The following is a 25,075-nucleotide window of genomic DNA, read 5'->3' as shown; positions in this document are numbered from 1 at the left end:
AGTGAAAAAGTTGGCTTAAAGCTCAACATTCAGAAAACTAAGATTATGGCATCTGGTCCCATCACTTCATGGGAAATAGATGGGGAAACAGTGGCTATTTTTCTGGGCTCCAAAATCACTGCAGATGGTGAGTGCAGCCATGAAATTAAAAGACGCTTACTCCTTGGAAGGAAAGTTACGACCAACCTAGACAGCATATTAAAAAGCAGAGACACTACTTTGCCAACAAACGTCCATCTAGTCAAGGCTATGGTTTTTCCAGTGGTCATGTATGGATGTGAGAGTTGGACTGTGAAGAAAGCTAAGCGCTGAAGAATTGATGCTTTTGAACTGTGATGTTAGAGAAGACGCTTGAGAGTCCCTTGGACCTCGAGGAGATCCAACCAGTCCATCCTAAAGGAGATCAGTCCTGGGTGTTCACTGGAAGGACTAATGTTAAAGCTGAAACTGCAATATTTTGGCCACCTGATGCGAAGAGCTGACTCATTTGAAAAGGCCCTAATGCTGGGAAAGATTGAAGGCGGGAGGAGAAGGGGACGACAGAGGATGAGATGGTTGGATGGCATCACGGATTCAATGGACATGGGTTTGGGTGGACTCCGGGAGTTAGTGACGGACAGGGAGGCCTGGCATGCTGCGGTTCATGGGGTCGCAAAGAGTTGGACACGACTGAGCGACTGAACTGAACTGAAAGAGAAAATTTTAGGTCCAGATGACTACACTGGTGAATTCCACCAAACACTTAAGGAAAAAACAATACTATATTGTACAAACTCTTACAGAAAACTGAAAGAGTAAATACTTCCTAACTCATTCTATGAAGCCAATGTTAACCCCGATAGCAAAACCAGGTAAACTTATGACAAGAAAAGAAAACCACACATCAAAATTCCTCATGTACAATGATGCAAAAGCTTCTGAACAAAAATTTAGCAAATACTATCTCATAACCAAGTAAGGTTTATCCCAGAAATACAAGTTGGCTTAATAAGAAAACCAGTCAAGTACCAGGACCATGGATTTAAAGAACTGCAGGGAGGGGTGAGACCTTATAGCTCATCAACCTGAACACTTCTGCTTTGTAAATAATGAAATAATGAATAATGAGGCCTCCTGAACCAAGATCACATAACTGATTAAGTATAATGTGATGCTCTGGGTGTCAGAAAGTCCTGAGTTTGAATCTCAACTCTACCTCCTATGGACTTGGAGAAGTAACAACTTCTCCAAACCTCATTATCCTCATCTGGTAATAATGGTGATAAATGATGATAAATGGTGATAATGATAGTGTCTGTATCAGAGGTTGGTTGTGAGGGTTAAGTAATCTAACATATTTGAAGCACTCCCAACAAACGTAACTACTGCTACCAACAGCACCACTGCCTATTACCACCATATCTAGACGATGAGGTCAGTGTTAAGTTAGAAGTTTCAGTTAGAAGCAAAGGACAGAAAATATGCAGTTGTAGACACTCCTTTGAAACCATCCACACCCAAAAACTCCATCAAAGAGATATTGTTTGATTTGTCATTTCTGTTTCTGGCCTGGACTCTCCTGGGAACAAAACCTTTTTACTGAGTGGCCGGATTCCTTTTTTTTTTTAAAATAAATATCCACCATTTGTTTCCCCCTAATTACCTGCTTTCCTGTCCACAGAGGAAAGGGCTTCAGGATGGCAGGAGGAAGGAGCTTCACACGCCCCACTTTGTCTGTGAGTCCTCGGTACACCAGCTCCATATACTGCTCCCGGCTGAAAAAGCAGCCTCGAATGGTCATGTTTGCCCCTGAAACCATGTGATCTTGGATCAGCCCCGCCAATGGCTGGCCATCCTACAAATCAAAACAGGTAAGAGTAGGACAAATTAAAAAAAAACAACAGAAGCCACATTCTAATTCCTAATCTTGTGCTTCGGAGCTACCCACTAGCAACAGCCCTCCTTACACCCCCATGTTGTCCAGTCATGGCCGCACCTAGCCAGTGCTTGGGCCTCCCATCTTGAGAGCAAACTGCCTCCCAGAGCACGAGACCAGGGCTTCCTGACCTGCTCCCACCTTTGCCTTTGCCCACTGTTCAATATCAAAAGTGCTTCAAACTCATGCAGGCCCCCTGGCCTTCTCTCCCTAATCCCATCTGCTTCTCGTTAACTTCGGCATATTTCTGGCATTTACGCATAAATTTGGTCTGGCTGCTGTTGGCTGTGTTCTTGTTTTTATATTTTGGTTTTATGCTTTGCTGTTTTTCACACATTTCTGGCCTGGTTCTCCTCTAAATCAGTCACCCATTCAACAAATATTTATGGAGAGCCTACTGTGATGCCGAGGCACTGGGTGAGACCAACCTTCAATCTATTTTAGTGGCTGAAACACACAGATCCCTCAAAATGAGAAAGAGCTAGACGGTAAACAAATGACTGGAGAGATACATTATTACAAAGAATTTTAAATGCCTGTGGAGGAAAAGAATGGGGTGGGTCATCACACAGACTCGGGATAGGAGGGGATGGGCAGGAATGGTCTCTCTGGGGGCATCGACAGTACTGCAGTTTGGCCTGTGGAGTGACTTGGACTCAGCCAACGCGGGGGGGGGGGGGGCCCCCCCGTGGGGGAGAGGTTCCTTGAGAGAGTCATGGGTGGAGAGGGGGCTTTGATGTACGTGACTGTAGAAGGCAAGAATGCCTGATGTCTGTGTGTCTTCATGATCTTGCATGTAGTCATGGTAGGCTGTTATCCACCAGATGCCAAAACATGGGCTTTTAGAGAGTTCCCTGGTGGTCCAGTGGCTAGGACTTGGCCCTTCCATTGCCATGGTCCCAAGTTCAGTCCCTTGTCAGAGAACTAAGACCCCACAAGAATTGTAATAGGGCCAAAAAACCCCCAAAAAACCCCAAGCCAAGGGCTTTTATAACAGCCCCAGTTTGGATGGATACATTCGTTTTTTCTGATCCCCAGTCTCCCGAACCCTATCTGCCAGGTCTGCAGTCACGGCAACATAAAGCACACTAAGGTAAAAATAGACGTGCCCACTGATATTTATTACGAAGGCGTTTTTGCTAACTTTTCCCTGTTTATAGGAACTAGAGAAAAATCTTGGATCTAAAGATTGTTATCATTTGCTTATTTGTTAAATACTGTCCAATATTATGGCTGTACTGCATAACTAAGGAACTCTCAAGTGCAGCCATGGAGAAGTGCCAGGAATTTAGCCACACGCACTAATTCAAAGGCTAGAAAGGATGCTTGTCAAACAGTCTAAATACCATGGCAATGGGCTTTATGTAAATTCAGAGATAATTATTACCAAGGAGCCAGATAGGTGTTGCAGATGGAAGGCGAGATCAGATGGGGCACGGAGCCCTTGAGTTATGAACACGGACAAAAAATTATACTCTGCAACTTGTTCCAAAGACAAGGTCTCATTTTGCTTAGGGGAAAAACTGAAAACAGTATTAAGCATTTGACTCATCCCACAGCCCTTTGGGGGCTTCCCTGGTGACTCAGTGGTTAAAGAATCTGCCTGCAATGCAGGAGACATGCATTGATCCCTGGGTCGGGAAGATCCTTAGACAAGGAGATTGCAACCCACTCCAGTATTCTTAACCTGGAAAATCCTATGGACAGAGGAGACTAGCAGGCTATAGCCCATGAGGTCCCAAAGAGTCAGAAATGACTGAGCTACTAAACAACAACAGTCTTTTGGGGCAGATATAGATTTTGCCTTTTTTTTCCTTTAAAGAACATAATTACAAGTTACAGGATCTAGTCAGTGCCTTCTCTTTCCATCTAGAGTTTTCCAAGACTAGAAAATTACCTTAATGGCTAAACTGCTTTCAATGCAACAAGCATGAATTCTAGGGAGGAGTGCTGATTAAAGCAATATACTAAGGGTCTACTTATAAAGCTGAATTTTCTAAATCTGCTTAGGATCAGAAAGACTATTTCTGGATCAAAAACCCACATAATTGTCAGCTATCCTATTCCACTTAACATCACAGCAAAACGACATTACAATCGATGTCTTTGGTCAGGATTCTTAAGAGAATTAGGGTATTCTGTGCCTTGAATTTTCTAGCTGAGTAAGTCAAAGTCAGGAAAGTATGTCTCAAGCCTTATTAAAAAAACTTTCCATGAAGCAGTGGCCCTTAATAGATAAAACAAACAGAAGGGAAGAAAGAAAGAATCCACAAAGACACATGTAAATGAAAAAGTGTAACTGTTTTCTTGGAAAGGCAACAGCTCAAGTTCCCTTCATCTATTTTAAGATGACAACAAGCAACTCTATTAAATACATAAAACTAACAATAAAATGTACTTAAATTGGGTACTATGGTTAGTCAAGGAAAAGAAACCTGAAAAATAGGGAAGAATTGGGACAATGAACAAACAGAAAAGAAAACAATAGGGAAATAAAGATGCATCAAGAAAAATTAACAAAAAACGGCTTTCCTGGATTAAGAAAACTGACTCTTGCCATCTCAGGACTTTGCCATCGAAGTACACGTTTCATTTTTATGCGTGTATGTGTGTGTGTGTTAAGTCACTTCAGTCGTGTCCAACTCTGTGATCCTAGGGACTGTAGCCCACTAGGCTTCTCTGTCCATGGGATTTCCGAGGCAAGAATACTGGTGTGGGTTGCCATGCCCTCCTTGAGGGGATCTTCCCTACAGAGGGATCAACTGCACATCTTTTACGTCTCCTGCATTGGCAGGCGGGTTCTTTACCACCAGCACCACCTGGAAAGCCTTTCATTTTTATAACTATCACCAAAAATAGGATTTCTCCTCTTGGCACTTACACTAAGGGCTACACAAAATTTATCAAGAATCAAAAGCTCTTTACCGCTGACAAAAGAAGTTGTCTGAAAGTAAAGTGAATTCTCAGGTCATCTCCTAGAATTGTCTTGTTTTTGTTTTTTACTTTTTTTTTTCCTTCTGATTTTTCTTTTTTTTTTTAGCTGCACAGGTAGCATGTGGGATCTTAGTTCCCAGACCAGGGATAAAACCCTTGCCCCCTGCAGGGGAAGTTCAGTCTTAATCACTGGAACACCAGAAGAAATTAATTTATTGATGAGACTTTATTTTTGTTCTATCTCTGACCCAAACTCACAGGCGAGTGAGCATGTGATGAGGCACATCTGGAATTAAATAGGCCAGCCCTTTGCAGGACATGGTGTATGCAATGAAGTCCCCTATTCCATCTTATTCAGTGAAAATCAAGTCTACATTGGTCTAGTGAATACTCAAGTTCACTGGCCTAAGCACTTCAGAGCACCCCAGCTCTTCATGAGGCTAATGTCCAGAGGTCACTCTGCCAGCAAGAAAAATGAACCATCTGCTGTTTACTGGTAGTGTCCACCATGGTGAAATGTGACATTCTCTCTAGCAGGCTAGACAACGAACACAGTCCTATTAGCCACTTCTTTCCACAGACCCTCCCCCAGGCCCAGCCTCGCCTGTCAAGGGGGACTAACAACACAGGAGGATGAGCACACAGGCTTGGCGGGGTCAAAGGTGCTGGGTTCAAGTCCCAGCTTCTTCACTGGCTGACAAGTCACTCACCTGTGTTTCCTCACCTGAAAACTATACCTGCCACCTAAGGCTGTGGTGAGGACTAAGCCAGAATGGTGCAGACTGCTCAGAGTGGTGCCTGAGGCACACAGAGTGCTCAGGACAAAGTGGCTTTTACTGCCACCACCATCACAGCTACAACTGACATAATTTACATGAAAACACAAAAGGCCAATTTTCAAATTAGTCAATTTTCTTATAATTATTTCTTCTAAACTATTAATTTAAAATTTTTTTAATTTTTTTTTTTTTGGCTGCACCACAAGGCATGCAGGATCTTAGTTCCCCAATCAGAGATCAAACCCATATACCTCCTGCAGTAGAAGATCGAAGTCTTAACCACTGGACCATCAGGGAAACCCGTTAGTAAAAATTAATCAAACTATTTCTTCTAATTTCTTGGGGACCTGAGTGGGCCCTTAACCCCTCCTGCTCACGGTCAGCCCCTTCATTAATCAATAGCCAGCCAAGGTGGGCAGAGAAGGGAAAGAAAGTTATAATCAACTAATTGGATCTACAGGAAGCCGCACTGGTGTGTCTGGTAGGAAAAGAGGCTGGAATGCTGGGATACTGGTCACCTGCCTGGTTCTCCAGGTGGGATAAGGGAAGAGAAATTCCCAGGAGGAGAGGTCACTAACTGATGGCGGACAATCTCTAAGCAGCCTCTATGCTTCCTGGGTGCAGACGCCTCTGTCTCTTCTGTGGAAGGGTGGCAGGGCCCACGCCAGGGGGAAGAAGAAAAGCCACAAAGATCTGGGAGCTCCTGGCCCCTCCTCCCTACCCCCTTCCACTCCAGCTCTGTGTCCTTGGACATGTTACACCATTTCTTCACATGTGATTGTGGCTGTTAATAGCACCTACTCCAAGGACTGTGGGGAGGAGAAAAGGAGAGGCCTCCAAGGTGCTACGTATGGTGTCTGGCCTTGAAAAAGTGCTTGGAAAATGGCAGCCATGGTTCTTTATTGTTTTATTACTACTCCACATTACAACCCAAATGAATGGTGTGTAATTTGTGAATCGCCGTGACACAAACGGTTTATAAAAGAAGGGATTCACAGCAGAGATTCCTCATGGGCTGCAGGGAATTTCATCTGGACCCTCAGGATTACGTTAGTCACTCAGTTGTATCTGACTCTTTGTGACCCCATGGACTATAGCCCGCCAGGATCTTCTGTTCATGACTTTTCCAGGCAAGAATACTAGACTGAGTTACCACTTCCTTCTCCGGGGAATCTTCCTGACCCAGGGATCAAACTCTGGGGGTTAAGTTGTCTCTTAAAACCCTCCTTACCTTAAAGGATCAAAGTCATCTGTGGACAGTGGGGATCCTCATAGATGGGGTGCTAAGGCTTGCCACAGGCTGATATATTGTAGAATCCTAACAGGCTGGAAGACAAGACCTAAGATGCAGGTACTGAACTCAGCTTCCTGGGATGATTGTTACAACTTCTCTCCTGACATCTTAAGAGGGAGCAAGAGAGAAACCTCCTATCTCTAAGCAACTAGGGGGCTGAAGACCCCACCCGGAAGAATCCAAGACCCTCTGCTCCATATGCCCCTGCTTAACAGACCCTGCTGACTCCAGGAGCTGCCTGGGGCCCGGACCTGAACTGCCAATTTGGAAGCTGGTGATGATCATGGAATGGCCTCAAGGTCAGACCTACCTTGGGAACAAGGTACTGCTGATCGGTGCAGGCCAGGACGTAGGCCTCGGCCCGGCCCAGTTCACTCTGGGGGAAGTGGGCGTTCATCTCATCTCCATCGAAGTCGGCGTTGTAGGCCTTGCAGTTGGCGTAGTGGAGCCGCAGGACTTTCTCTTCAGGGAGGACGCGGGCGCGATGTGCCTGGATGGAGGGCCTGTGCAGGGTGGGCTGCCGGTTCAGGAGGAGAATGTCCCCGTTCTTCACATGCCGGCACACCTGTGGGCAGAGCAGAGGACGGGCTGAGCAGTGGCTACTCTGGCATCACTGCTACAATGCCAAGGGCTCACCTCGCCCTGGGCTGAGTGTGCCTTCTGTCTCATGTTTTACTCAATAAAAGGGGAACTTTCAGTCCAGTCTGAAACCCTAGAAATCTATGAGAAATAACTACTAAGCCCTAAGGGTCTCAGTGTGTGTGCGTGCTCAGTTACTAAGTCATGTCCGACCCTTTTGTGACCCCATAGACAAACCCGCCAGGCTCCTCTGTCCATTGGATTTTCTAGGCAAGAATACTGGAGTGGGTTGCATTTCCTTCTCGAGGGGATCTTCCCAGGGACCAAACCCAGGTCTCTTGGCAATGGCCGGCAGATTCTTTACTACTGAGCCATCCGGGAATCCCAAAATGCCACTTCGCAGAGGAAACAGGCCCCTACTACCGAATCCAAATTCAAGAACCACGCATGGTTAGGGTTCGAACTGGCGTGGTCAGGGTTCTTTAGTTTACGAGACAGACGCCTTAAGGTTTTCTGAGAAATAGCTGCTAACCTAGCAGAGTCCTGTCCTAGCTCTGGGCTCAGACTACTGCTGTTGTTTAGGTGCTAAGCCATGTTCAATTCTTCGTGACCCCATGGACGATAGCCCGCCTGTCTCCTCTGTCCACAGAATTCTCTAGGCAAGAATATTGGAGTGGGTTGCCATTTCCTCCTCCAGGGGAAGGATAGATCAATGATGCCACAGGCCCCTGTCCAGTAATGTCTGTCTTCTTCAGACATGCATAACCTTTCTGGAGTTTGAATTCCCCTGAGAATTAACCTGAAAAAAGAAACGGACACATCCTAAGACAGCAGGTCTACACATAACCATAAAACTCCTGGGCTTGAAAGGATTTGGCAGACCTCTAGAATCCCCACTGTAGCCACATCTGAGTATGTTAGTCCAAATGTGAATTCCACGTTTCAAAAATACTTGCCCAACCTCATCCTTTAGAGCCAGGAGTGAAATTCAGTGTTCTTGATTCCCAGTTCAATGCTCCCAGAAAATATTTTATGGCACTTAAAAATTAATAACAAGTTTAAATTGCCATGGTCTTTTGGGAAAGCAATTTCACAGCAGATTTTACAACATTAAAAACTCATTTCCCTTGGCCTTTCTGAATGAAAAAAGTGCCAATGCAAGGTTCTATGAATGATGTTTATGCACCTGTGTTAACAGTGGCAAAAACTAGGAAAAACCTGGCTGCCCCAAAGAAGGGGCATCAGTGGATAAATCATGGTATGTGTTATGGAATATCATGTAATGATGAAAAAGGATTTGGTGAGGGGGCGCCCAGGCCATGGTGCATGCAGGATCTTAGTTCCCCAACCAGGGATTGAACCCAGGTCCCCAAAAGCAGAAGCTAAGTCAACAGGGGCTGCCAGGGATCCTTTAAAAAGGATGATTTAAATGTATAACAGTCTTGAAAAAATGACAATAATGTATTTCAGTAAAAGAAAAACCATCCAGGTTTATTAGTGTCAGTCGCTCAGTCATTTCTAACTCTTTGTGACCCATGGACAGTAGCACACAGGCTTCTCTGTTCATGGAATTCTCCAGGCAAGAATACTGGAGTGGGCAGCCATTCCCTTCTCCAGGATCTTCCTAGCCTAGGGATCAAACCCAGGTATCCTGCATTGCAGGCAGATTTTTTTTATCGTCTGAGCCACCAGAGAAGGCCATCTAAGGTGACAGGATGAGGTGATTTTAAACCCAATCCAACTCTACGTGTTTACACACACGAGGACACAGGTATTTAGATCCTTACTGAGCTGCTCTGTGGTATCCTCAGGGCAGGGGGACATGGAAGAAGAGAAAGACCACCAACTCGACCTTTACACGTCTTAGTGTTATTCATGTTACAACGAGCGTGTGCCACTTTTAGAAAAATTTTTAAAAGATCTTCAACTATTCTTAAAGAAAGCATGAAAAACTGCACAGGTGATATGCTTACTGTTGGGGGGAAATATAGAACATATAGAAGAGAATGAAGACCACAAGTAATTTTACTCTTCAGAGATAACCACTGTTCACACTTTCTGCTCTTTACCAATATCAATATGCCACTGGTCATGTCCTCCTGACAGGACACCTCCTCCCACAAAGCTGATTTTAGAGGCCTTTCATCTCTGTTGTTCAGTTGCTAAGTTGTGTGCAATCCTTTTGAGACCCCATGGACTGCAGCACGCCAGCCTTCCCTGCCCTTCACCACCTCCCAGAGTTTGCTCAAACTCATGTCCATTGAGTCGGTGATGCTATCCAATCATCTCACCCTCTGTCATCCCCTTCTTCTCCTGCCCTCAATTTTTCCCAGCATCAGGGTCTTTTCCAATGAGTTGGCTCTTCGTATCAGGTGGCCAAAGTATTGGAACTTCAGCATAATTAACTACTGGGCTTCCTAAATGATGTACAGAGATGCTATTTTAAAAAACAAATGCAAGGGAATTCCCTGGGGTCCAGTGGTTAAATATCTGTGCTCTCACCGCCAAGTGCCTGTGTTCAATCCCTGGTTGGGGAACTAAGATCCCACAAACCACTCAGTGTGGCCAAAAATATAAAACAAACAAAAAACCAACAAATGCATGAGGCAACTGCTACCCCAATCATTCCGCATGCTGCCCTCAACAGCCCAGAGGAATTATGGAGACTTAGTGAGTGCTCCTCCCACCCCAAGTCGTCCCTAAATTACTCAGCAGGTAATAGGTTGGAGAAAACAAATTACTCAGAGTCTATTTCTTCTCATGTCATCCACATTATGAAGCTGGATCAGAGAGCTGGTTACAGAGAGAGGCCAAAGGTTAACAAGAGATGCACCCACCGGCCTCCCCTCATTCCTGCTCAGCTGGGCTGAAAGTTTCCTCCAACTCAGGAAAGCAGGGAGCAAACCCCTCAAATTCTAAAAGGCAGTCCTAAAAGCAGCGAGCAGGAACTCGGTCTTTCGGCTCCCCGAGGAATCCAAACCCATCCTTCTCCTGCCCCGACATCCGTGTTTCCAAGGAGACCTGGATTCTGAGGATTCCCATGAGTGTCTGCCCAGGGCATGTCATGGAGCCTGAGCTGACTTTGAAGGTCTATTTCTTTAGCTTCTCAAGGGAGGAACTGCCCAGACCTGTGGCTCAGGCCCCAAAGCCCAGGCTGGGCCTCGGAACGGAGTCTCACAAATTCGAGACATCCTCCGGCATAAGCAAACCCCACAGCTGGGAAGGCTCGCAGGCCCATCTGGCAGGCTCCAGCCAATCCAAACAGAAGCCCTGGAGCACAGAGTGCTCCCCTTGCCAATCCAAACCAGAGGGCCTTCCTTTCTCTTGTCTCTAAATAAATACCATAGTGAAAATTAGCGTGCTCCAGTGCCCGGGTCAGAGTTCTCAGAAGCAGACCCAGAGCCAAAGAGCTGCTCTCAGGGCTGACTGCTGGGCCAGGAAATGAGGCTTGGCCAACTCGGCCACTTCCTCCTCCATTTACAGGGGCCAGGGGAAGGGGCAGAGACTTCACTCCTCCCCGCTCTCATCGAACCTGTGGTCTGTCCTGACCTGGGTCTCTCCCTCCCAGTCACGTAACCCAGCCCTTTGGCCTAGTTCTTATCTATATGGAAGGTGTTCAGCAAGAAAACTACTTTACAAACTACAAGTAGGCTGTGAATGCACACATACTCGACTATGTGCATAAACATGACATATAACATCACTGAGGTTTTGGAAACTAAAAAGAATCATTCTTAGTCCCCAGGTCCTGATATGTGCATGCATGCTCAGTCACTACTGTCCTGTCTGACTCTTTGTGACCCCAGGGACTGTAGCCCACCAGGCTCCTCTGTTCATGGGATTCTCAAGAATACTGGAGTGGATTGCCATGCCCTCCCTCTGGGGGATCTTTCTGCTCCAGGAACCGAACCCGCATCTCTTACATTTCCTGCATTGGCAGGCGCGATCCTTACCACTAGCGCCACCTGGGAAGCCCAAGATCCTGATATAAGGAACACTTCTGTTTCAAAAGGTCCCTTCCTGTCTTTGCCCTGGGAGGGCCACATCCTCAGCTCGGTCCATGGAGCCTCCTGCACCTCAACGTGGACCCATCCAGTCCACAGGGTGCTAGGGAGAGTGGAGGGTCTAACACCCTGCCCTTGTCCTCAGGGGTTTAGGACTTGAAGTGGAATAGGTGGGGGCCCGTGGAGTGACCCCACAAGGCAACGAGGGTGGGAGGTGAGGTGGGACACACAGGGAGGGGGATCCCACGCAAGTGTGAAAGTGGCAAACTGCATACCACCTGTTTTTATAACTAGAGTTTTTTGGGAACACAGCCCAATCCAATGGCTTTGTACTGCCCTGGTGGCTTCCACAGTTCATGCTACAAAAGTGGGGCTGAGTTGCTGCAACACAGACCACGTGGCTGACAAAGCCTAAGATGTTTACTCTCAGGTTCCCAGGTGGCTCAGTAGTAAAGAACCCGCCTGCCAATGCAGGAGACGTGGGTTCAGTCCCTGGATTGGGAAGATCCCCTGGAAGAGGGCATCGCAACTCACTCCAGTATTCTTCCCTACAAAATTTCATGAACAGGGAGAGGAGCCTGGCAGCTACAGTCCAGGGGGTCGCAAAGAGTTAGACACAAATGGGCGACTGAGCACACACATGCACCTTGGCTGAAAACGTGTGCAGGCTCCTCCCCTGGAGGAATGAGGGCCTTGCTGAGGTACAGAGCGGTGATGGCTGGGGAGTCTGGGGAGGACAAAGTGTTCCCAGCACGTACGGGAAGTTCAAGGACTGAAGGGGAAGTCTGGACGAGATGCTGGGGCTAGGGGAGAAAGCAGAGATAGTATGCTGATGTGAAGTTCAGCCGGGAGACAGATAAGGCCAACCTCCCTTATTTCCCTGCAGCTCAGAACTTATCTGCATCCCCTCTCGTAAGCTGCCCAGCGAGGCCAACCTGCCCTCTCTGAAGCCAACTTCCAACCCCACAGATGTAAAGGGCCACATGAAGGAAGTGTCCCTGTGTATCTGCCTCATCATCACATCCCAATAACATCAGGAACCCCACCTTCCTTCTACTTTTGCTCTAGTTGGAGATGACAAAGGTTCTGGGGCCCAGCTCCTCCCACTTTGTTCAAATGACTCTCCTGGGTCACAGGTGGTCTCCGTCTGGGCAAATCTGATTGTATCTTCCTTTCTCCGTCTCCTTAAACTTCATATTTAATCTCACAAACACCTCCTATGTGCCTCGGGAAGATACCAAGGTACTTTGGGGCTGGTCTTGACTAGAGGTGGGGGACGGATGCTGGCATTGAGAGCAAGCCTGGCTGGCCACCCTCCCTCAGCGTCCTCCCCTCCTGCTTCATACTCCCATGGGTCCCCCCACTTTCTGTCTGTGCCACTTTGTGCTCAGAGAGCTTAACTCTCTGACAATTTCATTTTCTTTTTTTTGGCCACACATGTGACTTGTCAGATCTTAAGTTTCCCAACCAGGGATCAAACCTGTGCCCTCTGCAGCGGAACCGTGGAGTCTCAACCACTGGACCACCAAGGAAGTCCTGATAATTTCATTTCTTAACCCTAACTGAGGTCCCACACTTCTACCTTTTACGTGAGATAGGCCCTTAGGTTCTCCACCATCACCTCAGTTCAGAGGGGCCCAGACGCACCTCCTTCCAGAGCATTCCATTTCCTGCACTGGAAACCATGGCTTCCTTCTCCTCTTCTCTCTTCTACAGCCCTGACACCCAGCCTACCCTCAACCCCATCCTCTCCCTAGGAAACATACCCTCCTTTCACCCTGGGGTCCCCCGCAGTCCCCAGGGTGGTCCTCAATCATCTTCTGACAACTCCAAACACGCCCTGCATGCCCACCCCACCTCCTTTCTTCTCCAGCATCATGTGGGTTCAGTCACCACCCTCCGTCACTGTCCCCTTATGTCTGCCACACCACTCAACAGTGGTGACACACTTATGGACTCATTCCCTGGGGGTGCCCCCACCAGGCTGTCCACCCTAGGCCAATAAGAGCTTGTCCATGGTGCCTGGCAAAGTGTAAAACAGAGCTTGCAGTGGGCCCTGCCACCACCTGACCCCACTCTGCTCTCCTCTCTCAATTCTTCTCTCAAAGTGTCCTATTGTCTCACGTGCTTGACTTAGTAACATGAAAGTTATCTTGTAGTTGTCTTGTTTCACCATAAGTTAAGAAAAATACACCTTTATTTCTCTTGCATCTTTCACATAGCTCCAAGCAAAACATGGGGCTCTTAAGAATGGCAGAATAGGGGCTTCCCTGGTGGCTCAGTGGTAAAGAATCCACCTGTCAAGCAGGAGATGAGGGTTCAATCCCTGTCCAGAAGATTCCACATGCCACAGAGCAACTAAGTCTACAGGCCACAACTACTGAGCCTGTGCTCTAGAGCCGGTGCTCTGCAACAAGAGAAGCCACCGCAATAAGAAGCTGTGTACCACAACTAGAGAGCAGCCCACACTTGCCGCAACTAGAGGAAAGCCCAAGTAGCAACAGAGACCCAACATACTCAAAACCAAATAAAATTATTAAAAGAATAAAATGAAAATGGCAGGATAAGTCTGTGAACCTGAACACAAACGTCACTTAACACATAAGAAAAGAACAAACAGGTGGGTGGATCTGTCTGCTCCTGGCTGCCAAAACAGAAGATGCAAGGCCTGCTAACTACTGGACCTTCAGACAATGGTGAGATGGGGAGAAAGCAAGAGGACAGGCCTCGGTGAAGAGCAGTGGGGACCAGTGCTCACTGAGACGAGGCTTCCTCTCCTTCTCTGTCCTCCAACCAAAGCTCCTTCAAGCTTCAACAGTCCTCTGCAGGGCTTGAACCCACCAAAAAGAAAACCTAGTGGGTCTAGACATGTCAGAGGGCAAGGGGAAGCCCAACAAACATGTAGATGGGTGAGGACGATGCACTCCATCACCCTGACTTGGGCAGTCACCATAAATTAACCCCAAATCCGTTTCACGCCAACAACTTCTGCCACTCTTGCCTGGTTGGGGGTTGTTTGCTATACCCCTCCCAGCTGGAATGGTTGTTACCTGACACAGACACAAGTGATATCATCCACTCATCTTACGCCCTCAGCAGACATTGCTGATCGATCCTGTACTCTTTCCGTGGGAGCCCAGAGAAAGCCTGGAGATCCCTTAACACAGTGCTACAGGTGAGAACTAGCAACCTCCAGAAAGTGAAGCATCAGCTGAAACCAGTCAGTTTTCACAGACACAGAATGTTTCCTTCCTAGGGCAGCTCTCATACTTCTGCATGCAGAGGAACCCTCCACAGACCTTATTAACACACAGAGGCCTGGGTCATTTCCAGAGAGTCTAATTCAGGGCGGGGAAGGGGTAAAAAGGAAGACAAAGGTGCATTTCCCATTTTTCCAGGAATGCTGCTGCCAAGGACGACCTTTGAGCAGCCCTGTTTAAGGGCAGCAGATCACAGTGGAGTTATAATGAAAGGGCATTTCTCCAAATCCTAGTATGTAACCGGAATTGTGCTGCCTGCATGGGATGATCAAATGAAGTTTTATTCATGGTGCTGAGGCCCTAGGGAACACCCGCAGGTGGGGTCAGCCCCCTGTGGGGTTGGGGGAGCAGGAACAGTTCTCACAGCCCTCCTGCACTGGCACCACAGCTGAAGTCACGGGGGAGCCCAAAAGGAGCAGCCTAACCCCTGACCAAATATGCCCGTTACTCACAATTTTTGTCCCCTGGGGCTTAGGGGCCCCCGTAGCTGGTGTCAGGAGCTGTTTGGCCACGGCCTCCCGCTGCGTGAGGTCTGAGGCGCTCAGGGCTGTGCGACTGCCATCCTCGTTGATGACCATAGAGGCTCCGGGGTGCACGTTGGGGCCGTTGATGACAGCCTGCCTTAGTTCCTGAACGTTCCAGGGGGTGACTGGTTGAGGGTAAGTCAGCTTTGTGGCAAACACCTGGAAACAAGGAGGGGATATGAAAATTCAGGGTGGGCAGAGAAAGGTCAGAGGGACCCCTGTGTGACTCAACAGGCTGTGTGACTTTTCCCCTAAGATGCAGACGTGCTCCCTGAGCCAAGAAGGTCCTTCAGCCAAAAAAGCAACATCTCCCTGTCTTTTCCACAATCATTTTTCCAGACTTGCTTCCTCCAAGGAAGAGAGCAGGTCTCCTTTTCTAGCAGAGTAATCTGCCCCAAAAAAGTTATCTGAGGATAGTAATTTATGCAGCAGAATTTTTTTTAACCTATTTTATCATTTCCTAGTCTGCCAATAAATTCGAGGTCCCAAATGATGGAATATAGGCTGGAACATGAGCTTTAGACAATTGGTGAATACCTGCTCTCAAGTATCACCCTCCTCCACCTATAATTCCCCTCCCCTCACCCCCCAGCAGTCATCACTAATTGATGGTGGCCTGAGCCCAGACATGGCATCTTAATCTCTTTATTTGGCCTGAGATAAACCTGATTCAGTCCCCCGATTCATGAGAAAATGGCAGTGATCCATTTGACACGCCAGGCCTGCACCACACTCCAAGAAAAACGAGTGCCCTGGTTAAGTGAGTTCTGGGCTACTGAATATTAAAACCCTTTGGTGCTTCAAAAGGCATATACCTATGTTAGAGACTCTTGAGAAGTCCCATGGAAAGGAACTCGCTGAACACTGGCCAGCCTGTGTGAATGGCACCCCCACCTCAACCCCTGCCACCCTGCCTGGTGCTCCGCTCACCCCCCCCGGCCCTCTCCACCTCTGCAGACGCACTGACCACTACCTGACAGGGTATTTATGTACGGACTGTGCCCAACTTAGGATTTTTCGGACTTTGTAACAGTGTGAAAGTAACATGTATTTGGTAGAAATCATACTCCCCATTTCGAATTCTGGTCTTTCTCTGGGCTTGTGAAACATGGTGTAATATTCTTGTGAAGGTGCACAGGGGCAGTAAGCCTCAGCTGCTGGCTGTCAGCCCTGGGATCATAAATATCCCATACACTTAGAGCCATCCTGTTGTTCATTTTCAGGACAGTGTTCAATAACTTCTATGAGACATTCAACACTATTACAAAATAAGCTTTGCACTGGATGATTTTGCCCAATGGTAGGTTAACATAAGCGTTCTGAGCAGGTTTAAGGTGGGTTAGACTAAGCTATGCTGTTCAGTAGGTTAGGTCCATTAAATGCACTTTTGACATATGGCATTTTCAACTTACCACCACATCATCATAAGTCGAGGAATATCTTTACTTGTGTTATCTGTTTATGTGTCTCCACCACTGGAATATAAGCTTCACAAGGACACACTAGTCTTGTCTGGTTCATGACTGGGTCTCTAGCTTATCCCCCAACCTTCACCTCCTCTGCTTCTCTAACACCTGTCCACAGTGCTCAATGGGAAAGGTGTGCACAAGAGATCAAGAGGCAGTTTCACACGCTCTGCTCCTGAAAACCATCCTGTGAGCAACAGGCCACCGTGGCCCTAGGCTTAGGGCAGGCCTGGAGGTGGGCAGAGGGGGAACTTCAGAGTCCCTCCAGTACCAAATGAACCCAGATCCAAGAAAGAGAAGACTGCTGAAGCTGCAAAGAGGAGCAACACTAAAGGTCTCTCCCGAAGCTGGGGACCCTGGAGGCACCATGAGCCTAAAGCCAACAGAGGTCCCTGTCCTCCTCTGTCCAAAGAAAGCAATGAACAGGTCACAGGCCCGTCTTCCCAGGGCCTCGGACTCAGGAATGTCACCACTGGGCTTCCCAGTGCTTTTCCCTGCCACCTGACCCAGCTTCCGGATGCAGAGACCCCTGGTACCCAGGAATGGGTGTTCTCTGACTCTTGTCCCCTCACACAAGAGCCCTTGCCTAGGAAGCCCACGTGTGCCTGGGGGACAAGGAGGCAGCACGCAGGAGACCATCAGAACACTTGAGCTCTGCTCTCTGCTCCTTGCCAGTCCTCCCCTGAGAGTGGCAGCAGGGCCGTGTGCGAGGAAATGAGCTGCTCCACAGGGAGAATTAAACCATCTACTATTACTGACCTCCAGGCCCATTAAGGAGGAAGACGATGAAGGGGGTTGCTAATGAGTACCGTAGCCTCAAGTGGTGGGGAAGTGAGAAAAGAAAACTGGCTCCCTAAGGAAACACTAATGGGTGGACAGGGCAAACTGCATACCCCTGACGATCTGGGAGTGACGCCTGCTCCCTGGGGCTTTCTCCCTTCCTCCACAGCCGACTCCTGATGCCAGGCAAGTACACAGGACAGAAAGCCCCGCTCCCTCCTCATCTCTGTCATGTATTCCATTTGACTAGGAAGCTTTAATGACTAGACCAAGCTGGGCAGGAGGAGGAGAGGCGGGTGGGATACGCACCCTATAGGCTGCACCCTGGTGGCCCAGGAGCAGGGGTCTTCCTTGTGGGTGGAGTGTGTCTGGAGACCTGGCGGGGAGTGAGGGCAACACCACACCATGGCCTCAGGGTCCCCTTCTAAGGACTCAATATGGGGAGAGGCAGATGCTGTCTTCACCCAAGCCACCATGATCCCAAGCCTTCTCCCCAGCCCTCCTCGCCACTCCCATCTGCCACCTAATAGCACACACCATGGGAATTCCAATTTCGTTGGTGTTGATGTACATGTCCGGGCAGATGACCGAGCGGGCCGCGTAGTCTACGCGCTTCCCCATCATGTGCTTTCGGAACAAACCATCCTTCTTCTCCAGGATCTTTATGGGGGCAAAGTCCACAGAAATCATTAAAAAAATTTTAAAAATCAAGACTTAAAAATATTAAGTTGTTAAAAAATACATGTTGCTGTTTTTTAGTTGCTAAGTCCTGTCCGACTCTTTTGTGACCCCATGGACTGTAGCCCACCAGCCTCCTCTGTCCATGGGATTCTCCAGCCAAGAATTCTGGAGTGGGTTGCCATTTTCTCCTCCAGGAGATCTTTCCAACCCAAGGGTTGAACCTGCATCTGCTGCATTGGCATGTGGGTTCTTTACCACTGAGCCACCAGGGAAGCTCTAGAACATATATATGCCATATTTAATTGTGGGCACAACTTAGCAACTGAGCATGAGCATGACAGAGGACACTTCTATTATTCACAAGCTTGTATAATGGTAACGGGTTGGCGAGAAAGGATGGATAAACCCAAACTTTTTGGCCAACCCAATACTATGCACATCTTCATTATGTTTGGGTTTTTTGGTCTGCAATTTTAGTTTCATTCACTTCTTCAGTTAGGACCATCTTTTATTAATACCTTCTTTTACTCCTCTTTCAATTATTTTAAACAGTTGAAATAAATCTTTCATATTTTACACTGAAAAATAATAAAATAAAAAGTAAACCAAAACTACAGTAGTGCCAATTGGTTAAAATAAAACAGTCACTGTCAAGGAAAAAAAACAAGCATGGTTATTATTATCTTTCTTAAGACAAACACGTTTATTATTTAACCCCTTCGGCTGGCAATGGGGATCCAACTGCTCACCTGTCTAATGCCGGGGTACTTTTCCATCATTAATTTGTCCATCTCGCTATCAAACACAATATTAACGTGGCTCTGAAGGCGAATCCAAATGTTGTAAAGTCTGTCTGTGAGGGATTGGCCTGGAAGCTGACTCAAAAAGGATCGGTCCATAGCCACCAAAGAGTCTTTTTCCTGCCAAGACAAAACCAAGAAAAACGGGAATGATGGAAAGCCCTCAAGAAGGCTAGGCCTGGTTCCACTTTTCTTTTTCATTTGAGCTCTGACAAATGATGAACTCTGAAGCTGGCCTTTATGTCTTTTGAACTTGACAGATTTGTGGCCCAAGTGCTCATAAATCGATCTTGTCTGTGTGCTTAGACAACATATGCGGCGGTAAGCTGCCCTAGAGCACCACCAACTGACCGACTGCCTGGCCACCTGGACTGGGCCCCTTGGGCTGGGTATGTATGACACAGGAGAGAGACAAATGGTCCCTAGACCCAGTGGGTCACAAGAGAGAAGAAACCTGTCAGCGTTGATGGAAGGGGGATCCAGTAAGTGAGAATGCCATGTAACCCACTGGTGATAAAGTGGGCCTGTCCTCAATCCTGAGGAACAGAAGACTTCTCAGTTATAGAGAAGACAGGTGTGGTTTCTATTCTGGCTGAAGGAGCCTCCCAGGAGCCCCTGTATGATGGCAGCACCCCTGTCAGACTAACTCACTTCTGAAGGCATCAGCTAACTCAGGGCCACAAGCCTACTTGTGAAATGGGTGAGACCAGTCTCACTGGTGTATCCTCAGTGCCTGGAATGGCGCATGCCTATTCACACCCAGGCATTCATGATTCACGAGAGGGCCACTGTGGAGCAAGTATGGGAAGAAAAAACTCTTGCTATTGATCAGATGGAAAAGAGGGCACTGTGACTTCAGGCAGCAATGACCTCAGGAATCTGAGAGGATGCTGCTCATTTCTGCCGAGATTGAGCTTTTTTCTAGGACAAAGGCTACTCTACTTTCAAGAGACATCAACATGAAATCCTTAGCTCTGGTCACTGGACGTGGCAATCCCAGGGCTATCTCTTTGAAACTAGACCAGGACCTGCAGATGGCAGATATCTCTAATATTGAGCACTTTTTTAAAAAGCACATTTACACAGGCAGATCAGAAAACTTAAGCAAAACCAAAGAAACCCAAGCAGAAAGGCTGAGTAACCCAAGCACAGGTGTCCCTGACAGACTGTGGCGCCACCTGGTGATGGGCCGGTCCTACCCAGGGACGTGAGCCTGGGAGCCTGTCTGGTCTGCTCAAGGCTGAGACAGTCCTTCCTATTTGCATTTAGAAAGCATCTTAAAGCTGGGAAGGATGTCAGCAATCTCAACAAATTTCCTGAGTGCCTGACTCATCTTTATACCCACTGCAGACCTAGCACACTAAAAGGGATTCAGGAAACGTTTGCTGAAACAGGAAAATGGAATTCAGCTCCACCATTTATTGGGGAGAAAACTGAGCCCCAAATCTGACACTCCTATTCCAGGAAACTCCTCCAAATGCCAACAATGCCTTCCTGACCCTGAGGCTAGAGATCTTCATGAGCCAAAATCAGACCTAGGTGGCATGGGTCTCTGGTACCAGAGCCCAGGAGGGACAGGCTCAGAGTCTGAGGACTACAGACTGTTCTTTCTAGCACTGCCAGTGAGAGCAGGTAGCCCAGACCACAACCACGGGTAAAACTTCCCCACAGATCACTCATTTTATTGTGGAGATGGGAACAAGAAACCAAAGCAACTCAATCAAGGTCACTAGGAACGGTCACTGGGGTCATGCTCAGACCCACACTTTCCCCCAGACATTGCCCGGTCCTCCCAAACCCATGGCTCACACACAACCATACGGAATTGCCAACCAGTATCTCCCAGAACCCATAGCATTCTGCACCCATAGCGTAGGAAGCTAGAACTATGACATCAGCTCCTGACCTCTTCTGTGGTGGGTGCTGCCACCTCACTTGGCAGCTCCTGTTCTTGGGCCATCAGTGCCAGAAGTTTTCGGATCAGAACCACATCCTTCATGACAGCCTGCAAGTTCACCGTCTGCCCATTGGTGAACATCTGGTCCCCAAGGCGGTTGACAGGGCGATACCTGCAGGAGGACATGTGGAATCAGTGAACACTTCCCTCAGCCTCTTACCCATCCCTACTCACACGCCCCAAGCTCCAAAGGAAACCCACATTCCTCCTGCACTCAGGAAAAATGAAGAGGAAAACAGTCCCACCACCTGCCAGCTGGCAGTGGAACTGCTGCTCTATTTTTCAGCACCTTTGACCCTTCCTTTCTCTCCCAGAGGTCATTATTCAATTATTCCATAAACCTTTTTCAGGTGAAATAAAGCCAATGAAAGGGTATTACCTTGAGGGTGGTACCACCAAGAAATCCAGAAAGAACATACTGGGGTTGAACCTGGACTCCCTGCCAACATCCTCCAGTCCCAAAAAAAGGTAATTCAGAAAGAACCCTGTGTTTGAAATAAATCAAAGAGATCATTTAAACCTATACATTAAGAGCATGGAAGGATGACCACAAAAATTTTTATAAAAAACCCAGAATATAGGACGATAGGGAGAATAAGATCACATGTGTCTCCATAAAAACTAATGAAGGAATTGCCTGGCGGTCCAGTGGTTAAGATTCTGCACTTCCGCTGCAAGGGGTGCAGGGTCCATCCCTGGTCAGGGAACCGAAACCCCACATGCCACATGGTGCAGGGAAAAAAATAAACAAATACAAACGCAATATTGAAAAACAATAATGAAAATAAATAAGCAAATAGAATACATTAAAAAAAAGTAAGGTGAGTTTCACTGCACCTTCAAGACACATGTCAAACTGTATTAAGCAATGCCCACCCACGGCTATCATTTAATGATCAGGCTCAGTTACAGTAATCATCAAGTTCATGGTTCAAGGAATAAAGACATTTCCCACACTGTAAATCCTCAATGACAATGTACCCTGAAGCCTGCCCCAAATCTATGGTTCAGTTTCAGGAGAGATCTACAAGAATCACAATTTTGAAAACATAAAAAGGCAGGGTAAAGGAGTCAGGGAAGTCAATGGGCTGTTTCTTTAGCCTGGCACAGCACCTTCATTTTTCCAAAGAGCTATGAGGTGTTCTTGAGCACTGGAGGGTGTCAGGTATCCTCGTTTTCCCATCTGAGCTTCCTCAATTCCTGGAGTGGAAGAGGGCAATTGAGCACAGTAAGTCAATTACAGACACTCTTTCCGTAATGGGATTTAGCAATTCCTTTCCCCACTCCTCCAAGCCTGCAATCTGACCAAAAAATCAATCTCTAGAGACTTCCCTAGCAGTCCAGTGGCTAAGGCCCCACATTCCCAATACAGAGGCCCTGGGTTGGATCCTGGATAGGAGAACGAGATCCCACATGCTGAGGCAGCCAAAGAAACAAATTAAAAAAATATATGTTTTTTAAAAAGTCAATCTCTAGGACAACCTGCTCTCTGCTGTGGATTCCCCCATTCCCTTAATCTAATTTCTAAAGTAATGAAAACCAAACAACTATTGTATGAAACCAGAAGGTAGAGCCAAAGGGGGAAAAAAAATCACCCACAATTATATCATGTTATCACCATGACCACTTTTATATATTCTTTTCTGGTCCTTTGGTTTATAAAGTTTCGGATCATTACAATTTCAGGTGCGGATTTACTCTGTACCACTTTGCTAATTTAGTGTCATCTTACGAGCATTTCTGCATGTTGCCCTATAGCTTGTGTCTCACCATCATTTTTATTTTATTTATCTGGCTGTATCGGGTCACTTAGCGGCGGCACACAGGTTCCTCCGTTGCAGTGTGCAGGCTTACTTGCTTTATGGCACATGGGATCTTAGTGCCCCAACCAGGGATTGAACCCACATCCCCTGCACTGCAAGGCAGATTCTTAACCACTAGACCACATGGAAGTCCCTTGCCATCATTTTTAATTGCAGCATGATATTCCTGAGAGGATGTTTTGTAAGTGACTTAACCACGTTCTAATAGTTGGACATCTGAGCTGACTCCAATTTTTTTTATTACTTTAAGTCACACTGTGATAAATAGCGTTAGGCACATGGCTTTTACCAGAAAGGTTCACAGCAGGAGAATTATGGATAAATGAAGATGAACATTTTTATGGGTAAATGTATATTCAGTTTCTTCTTACAACTATCATGTTGGTGATAAGTAGGTGGATCTTGATTTCTCAGATTAACCAAGATCACTCTGGGATACTCTTTAATCAGTCACTACCAGAGTAAGTCACATTCAGGAGGTGTGGCCCCAAGCATTTAGATGATTAAGAAAATGAGTAATGTGACCTCTAGGTTCAAAATTATCAACTTCAGCCTTAGTATAGTGGTGAGTATCCCCTCCCATCAAAACTATCAACCTCTTTTGGAACACATTCATCAAAATTATATACTGCTTGGGAATTTCCTGCCAGGCTAGCGATTAGGACTCAGTGCTCTCACTGCCGAGGGCCTGGCTTTGACCCCTGGTCAGGGAACTAAGATCTCACAAGCCTTGTGGCTCAGCACCCCACCTCTCCTCACAAAATCGCTCAATATTTTTTTTTTTAATGCACTTATCAGGGTAGAAACTGTGTCTTGTCTGTGTTCCTAACAATTAACAGCATCTGAGGGGTTGCTAAGAATCAGACAGGACTAAGCGACTTCACTTTCACTTTTCACTTTCATGCACTGGAGAAAGAAATGGCAACCCACTCCAGTGTTCTTGCCTGGAGAATCCCAGGAACAGGGGAGCCTGGCGGGCTGCCATCTCTGGGGTCGCACAGAGTTGGACACAACTGAAGCAACTTAGCAGCAGCAAGACCCAGCAGATACTAAGTTTTCACTGGCTTAAATAAACATGTTCAAAATACTATAAGATAATCTATATTAAAAAAAACCCACTCTTTTGCTTTTTTCTATATTTGTAAAACCCAGCTTCATTCACCTCTAATTCTCTACTTGGTTTCTTTACCAACTGTAGAAGATACATTATGGAAAGTTTTTAGAGAAATTTGTAACTTAGAAAACAATTAATAAGATGTACCATAATTTATTTAATTAGGCTCTACTAACAGGCATTTAAGCTATTTCCAATTCAAAACTACTTAATACTGTGGGCATGCATAATTCTTAGGATAAGATCATAAAAGCGGAATTGTTAGGTCAAAAGTGAACACATTTAAAATTTTGATTTCTATAAAAGCAGAACATTTCAACCAGTTAATGCAGTTGAAGGAAGTGAGGGGAATGCAATGGAGAGAGGCTCTGACCCTTGGGGATAAGCCAGACATAGGAAGCTATGGGTGTTCAGCGGGGAGAAAAGACCCCATTAACCTAAAGGACAATTCTGTGGGCATTTCTGGAAACTTCTCTCTCACTAATCTGCCTTGATGAACTGAGGAAGATGAGCAGCATCTGGGAGCTCTCTTCAGCTCTTGACTCAGAGCTGCTAGTGCAGGAAGCGGCCCCAGCACAGTTTAACCCCTGTTAAGGCAGATGGAGGTCATTCACTCACTGAGTTTGAGTCAGAAGAGACTTGCAGAATGCCACCTCCTCACATGGACTGCACCCTTCCTAACCAGGCACTTTTTGAGCCTGCAAGAATGCTATTTGCCTCAGGGACTTCCCTGGTGGTCCAGTGGCTAAGACTCCGTGCTCCCAATGCAGGGGGCCCGGGTTCCATCCCTAGTCAGGGAACTAGATCCCACATGCCACAGCCAAGAGTTTGCACACTTGACTAAGACCTGGCACAGCCAAATAAATGAATAAAAATGGATATTGAGAAAAAAATACTATCCAGTGAGCTTGTTTTAAAAAAAAAAAAGAAATCTGCTTCAATAGGACTTCAGAACAGCTGTAACATGTATTTAGTTTAGCTCCAAGAACTCCTATATGAAAGAAAAAAAGTTGGGAAGTCAAACAGTGGGGCAGATTGACTCATGGTGGGCGAAGCACCTTGGCTGTAAGAGGTCTCACTTGAAAACGCTGCATAATGGGGCTTGAATAGCACACTGGTCATGTGTGAATTTCACAAGCTAACAACACTCCTAGTGAGATCAGGA

General features: G+C 46.8%; 1 protein-coding gene across 1 annotated transcript in view; it reads right to left on the bottom strand.

Annotated features, from left to right (window-relative positions):
* The window catches only part of POLR1A (RNA polymerase I subunit A), an 84,005-nt gene that overhangs the window by 41,836 nt on the left and 17,094 nt on the right, over positions 1-25,075 (bottom strand). The window contains exons 7-14 of the mRNA XM_040224265.1: positions 22,087-22,173; positions 21,353-21,458; positions 20,923-21,085; positions 18,966-19,136; positions 18,073-18,195; positions 15,218-15,448; positions 7,233-7,487; positions 1,643-1,834 (exon numbers count right to left, since the gene is read on the bottom strand). Coding sequence (XP_040080199.1) covers positions 1,643-1,834; positions 7,233-7,487; positions 15,218-15,448; positions 18,073-18,195; positions 18,966-19,136; positions 20,923-21,085; positions 21,353-21,458; positions 22,087-22,173 — 1,328 coding nt within the window. The remainder of the gene's footprint in view (positions 1-1,642; positions 1,835-7,232; positions 7,488-15,217; positions 15,449-18,072; positions 18,196-18,965; positions 19,137-20,922; positions 21,086-21,352; positions 21,459-22,086; positions 22,174-25,075) is intronic.

The sequence above is a fragment of the Oryx dammah genome, unplaced genomic scaffold (genome assembly GCF_014754425.2).
Source record: "Oryx dammah isolate SB20612 unplaced genomic scaffold, SCBI_Odam_1.1 HiC_scaffold_25, whole genome shotgun sequence".
NCBI lineage: Eukaryota > Metazoa > Chordata > Mammalia > Artiodactyla > Bovidae > Oryx > Oryx dammah.
The sequence above is the reverse complement of the archived record's forward strand: the minus strand, read 5'-3'. Positions and strand labels throughout refer to the sequence as shown.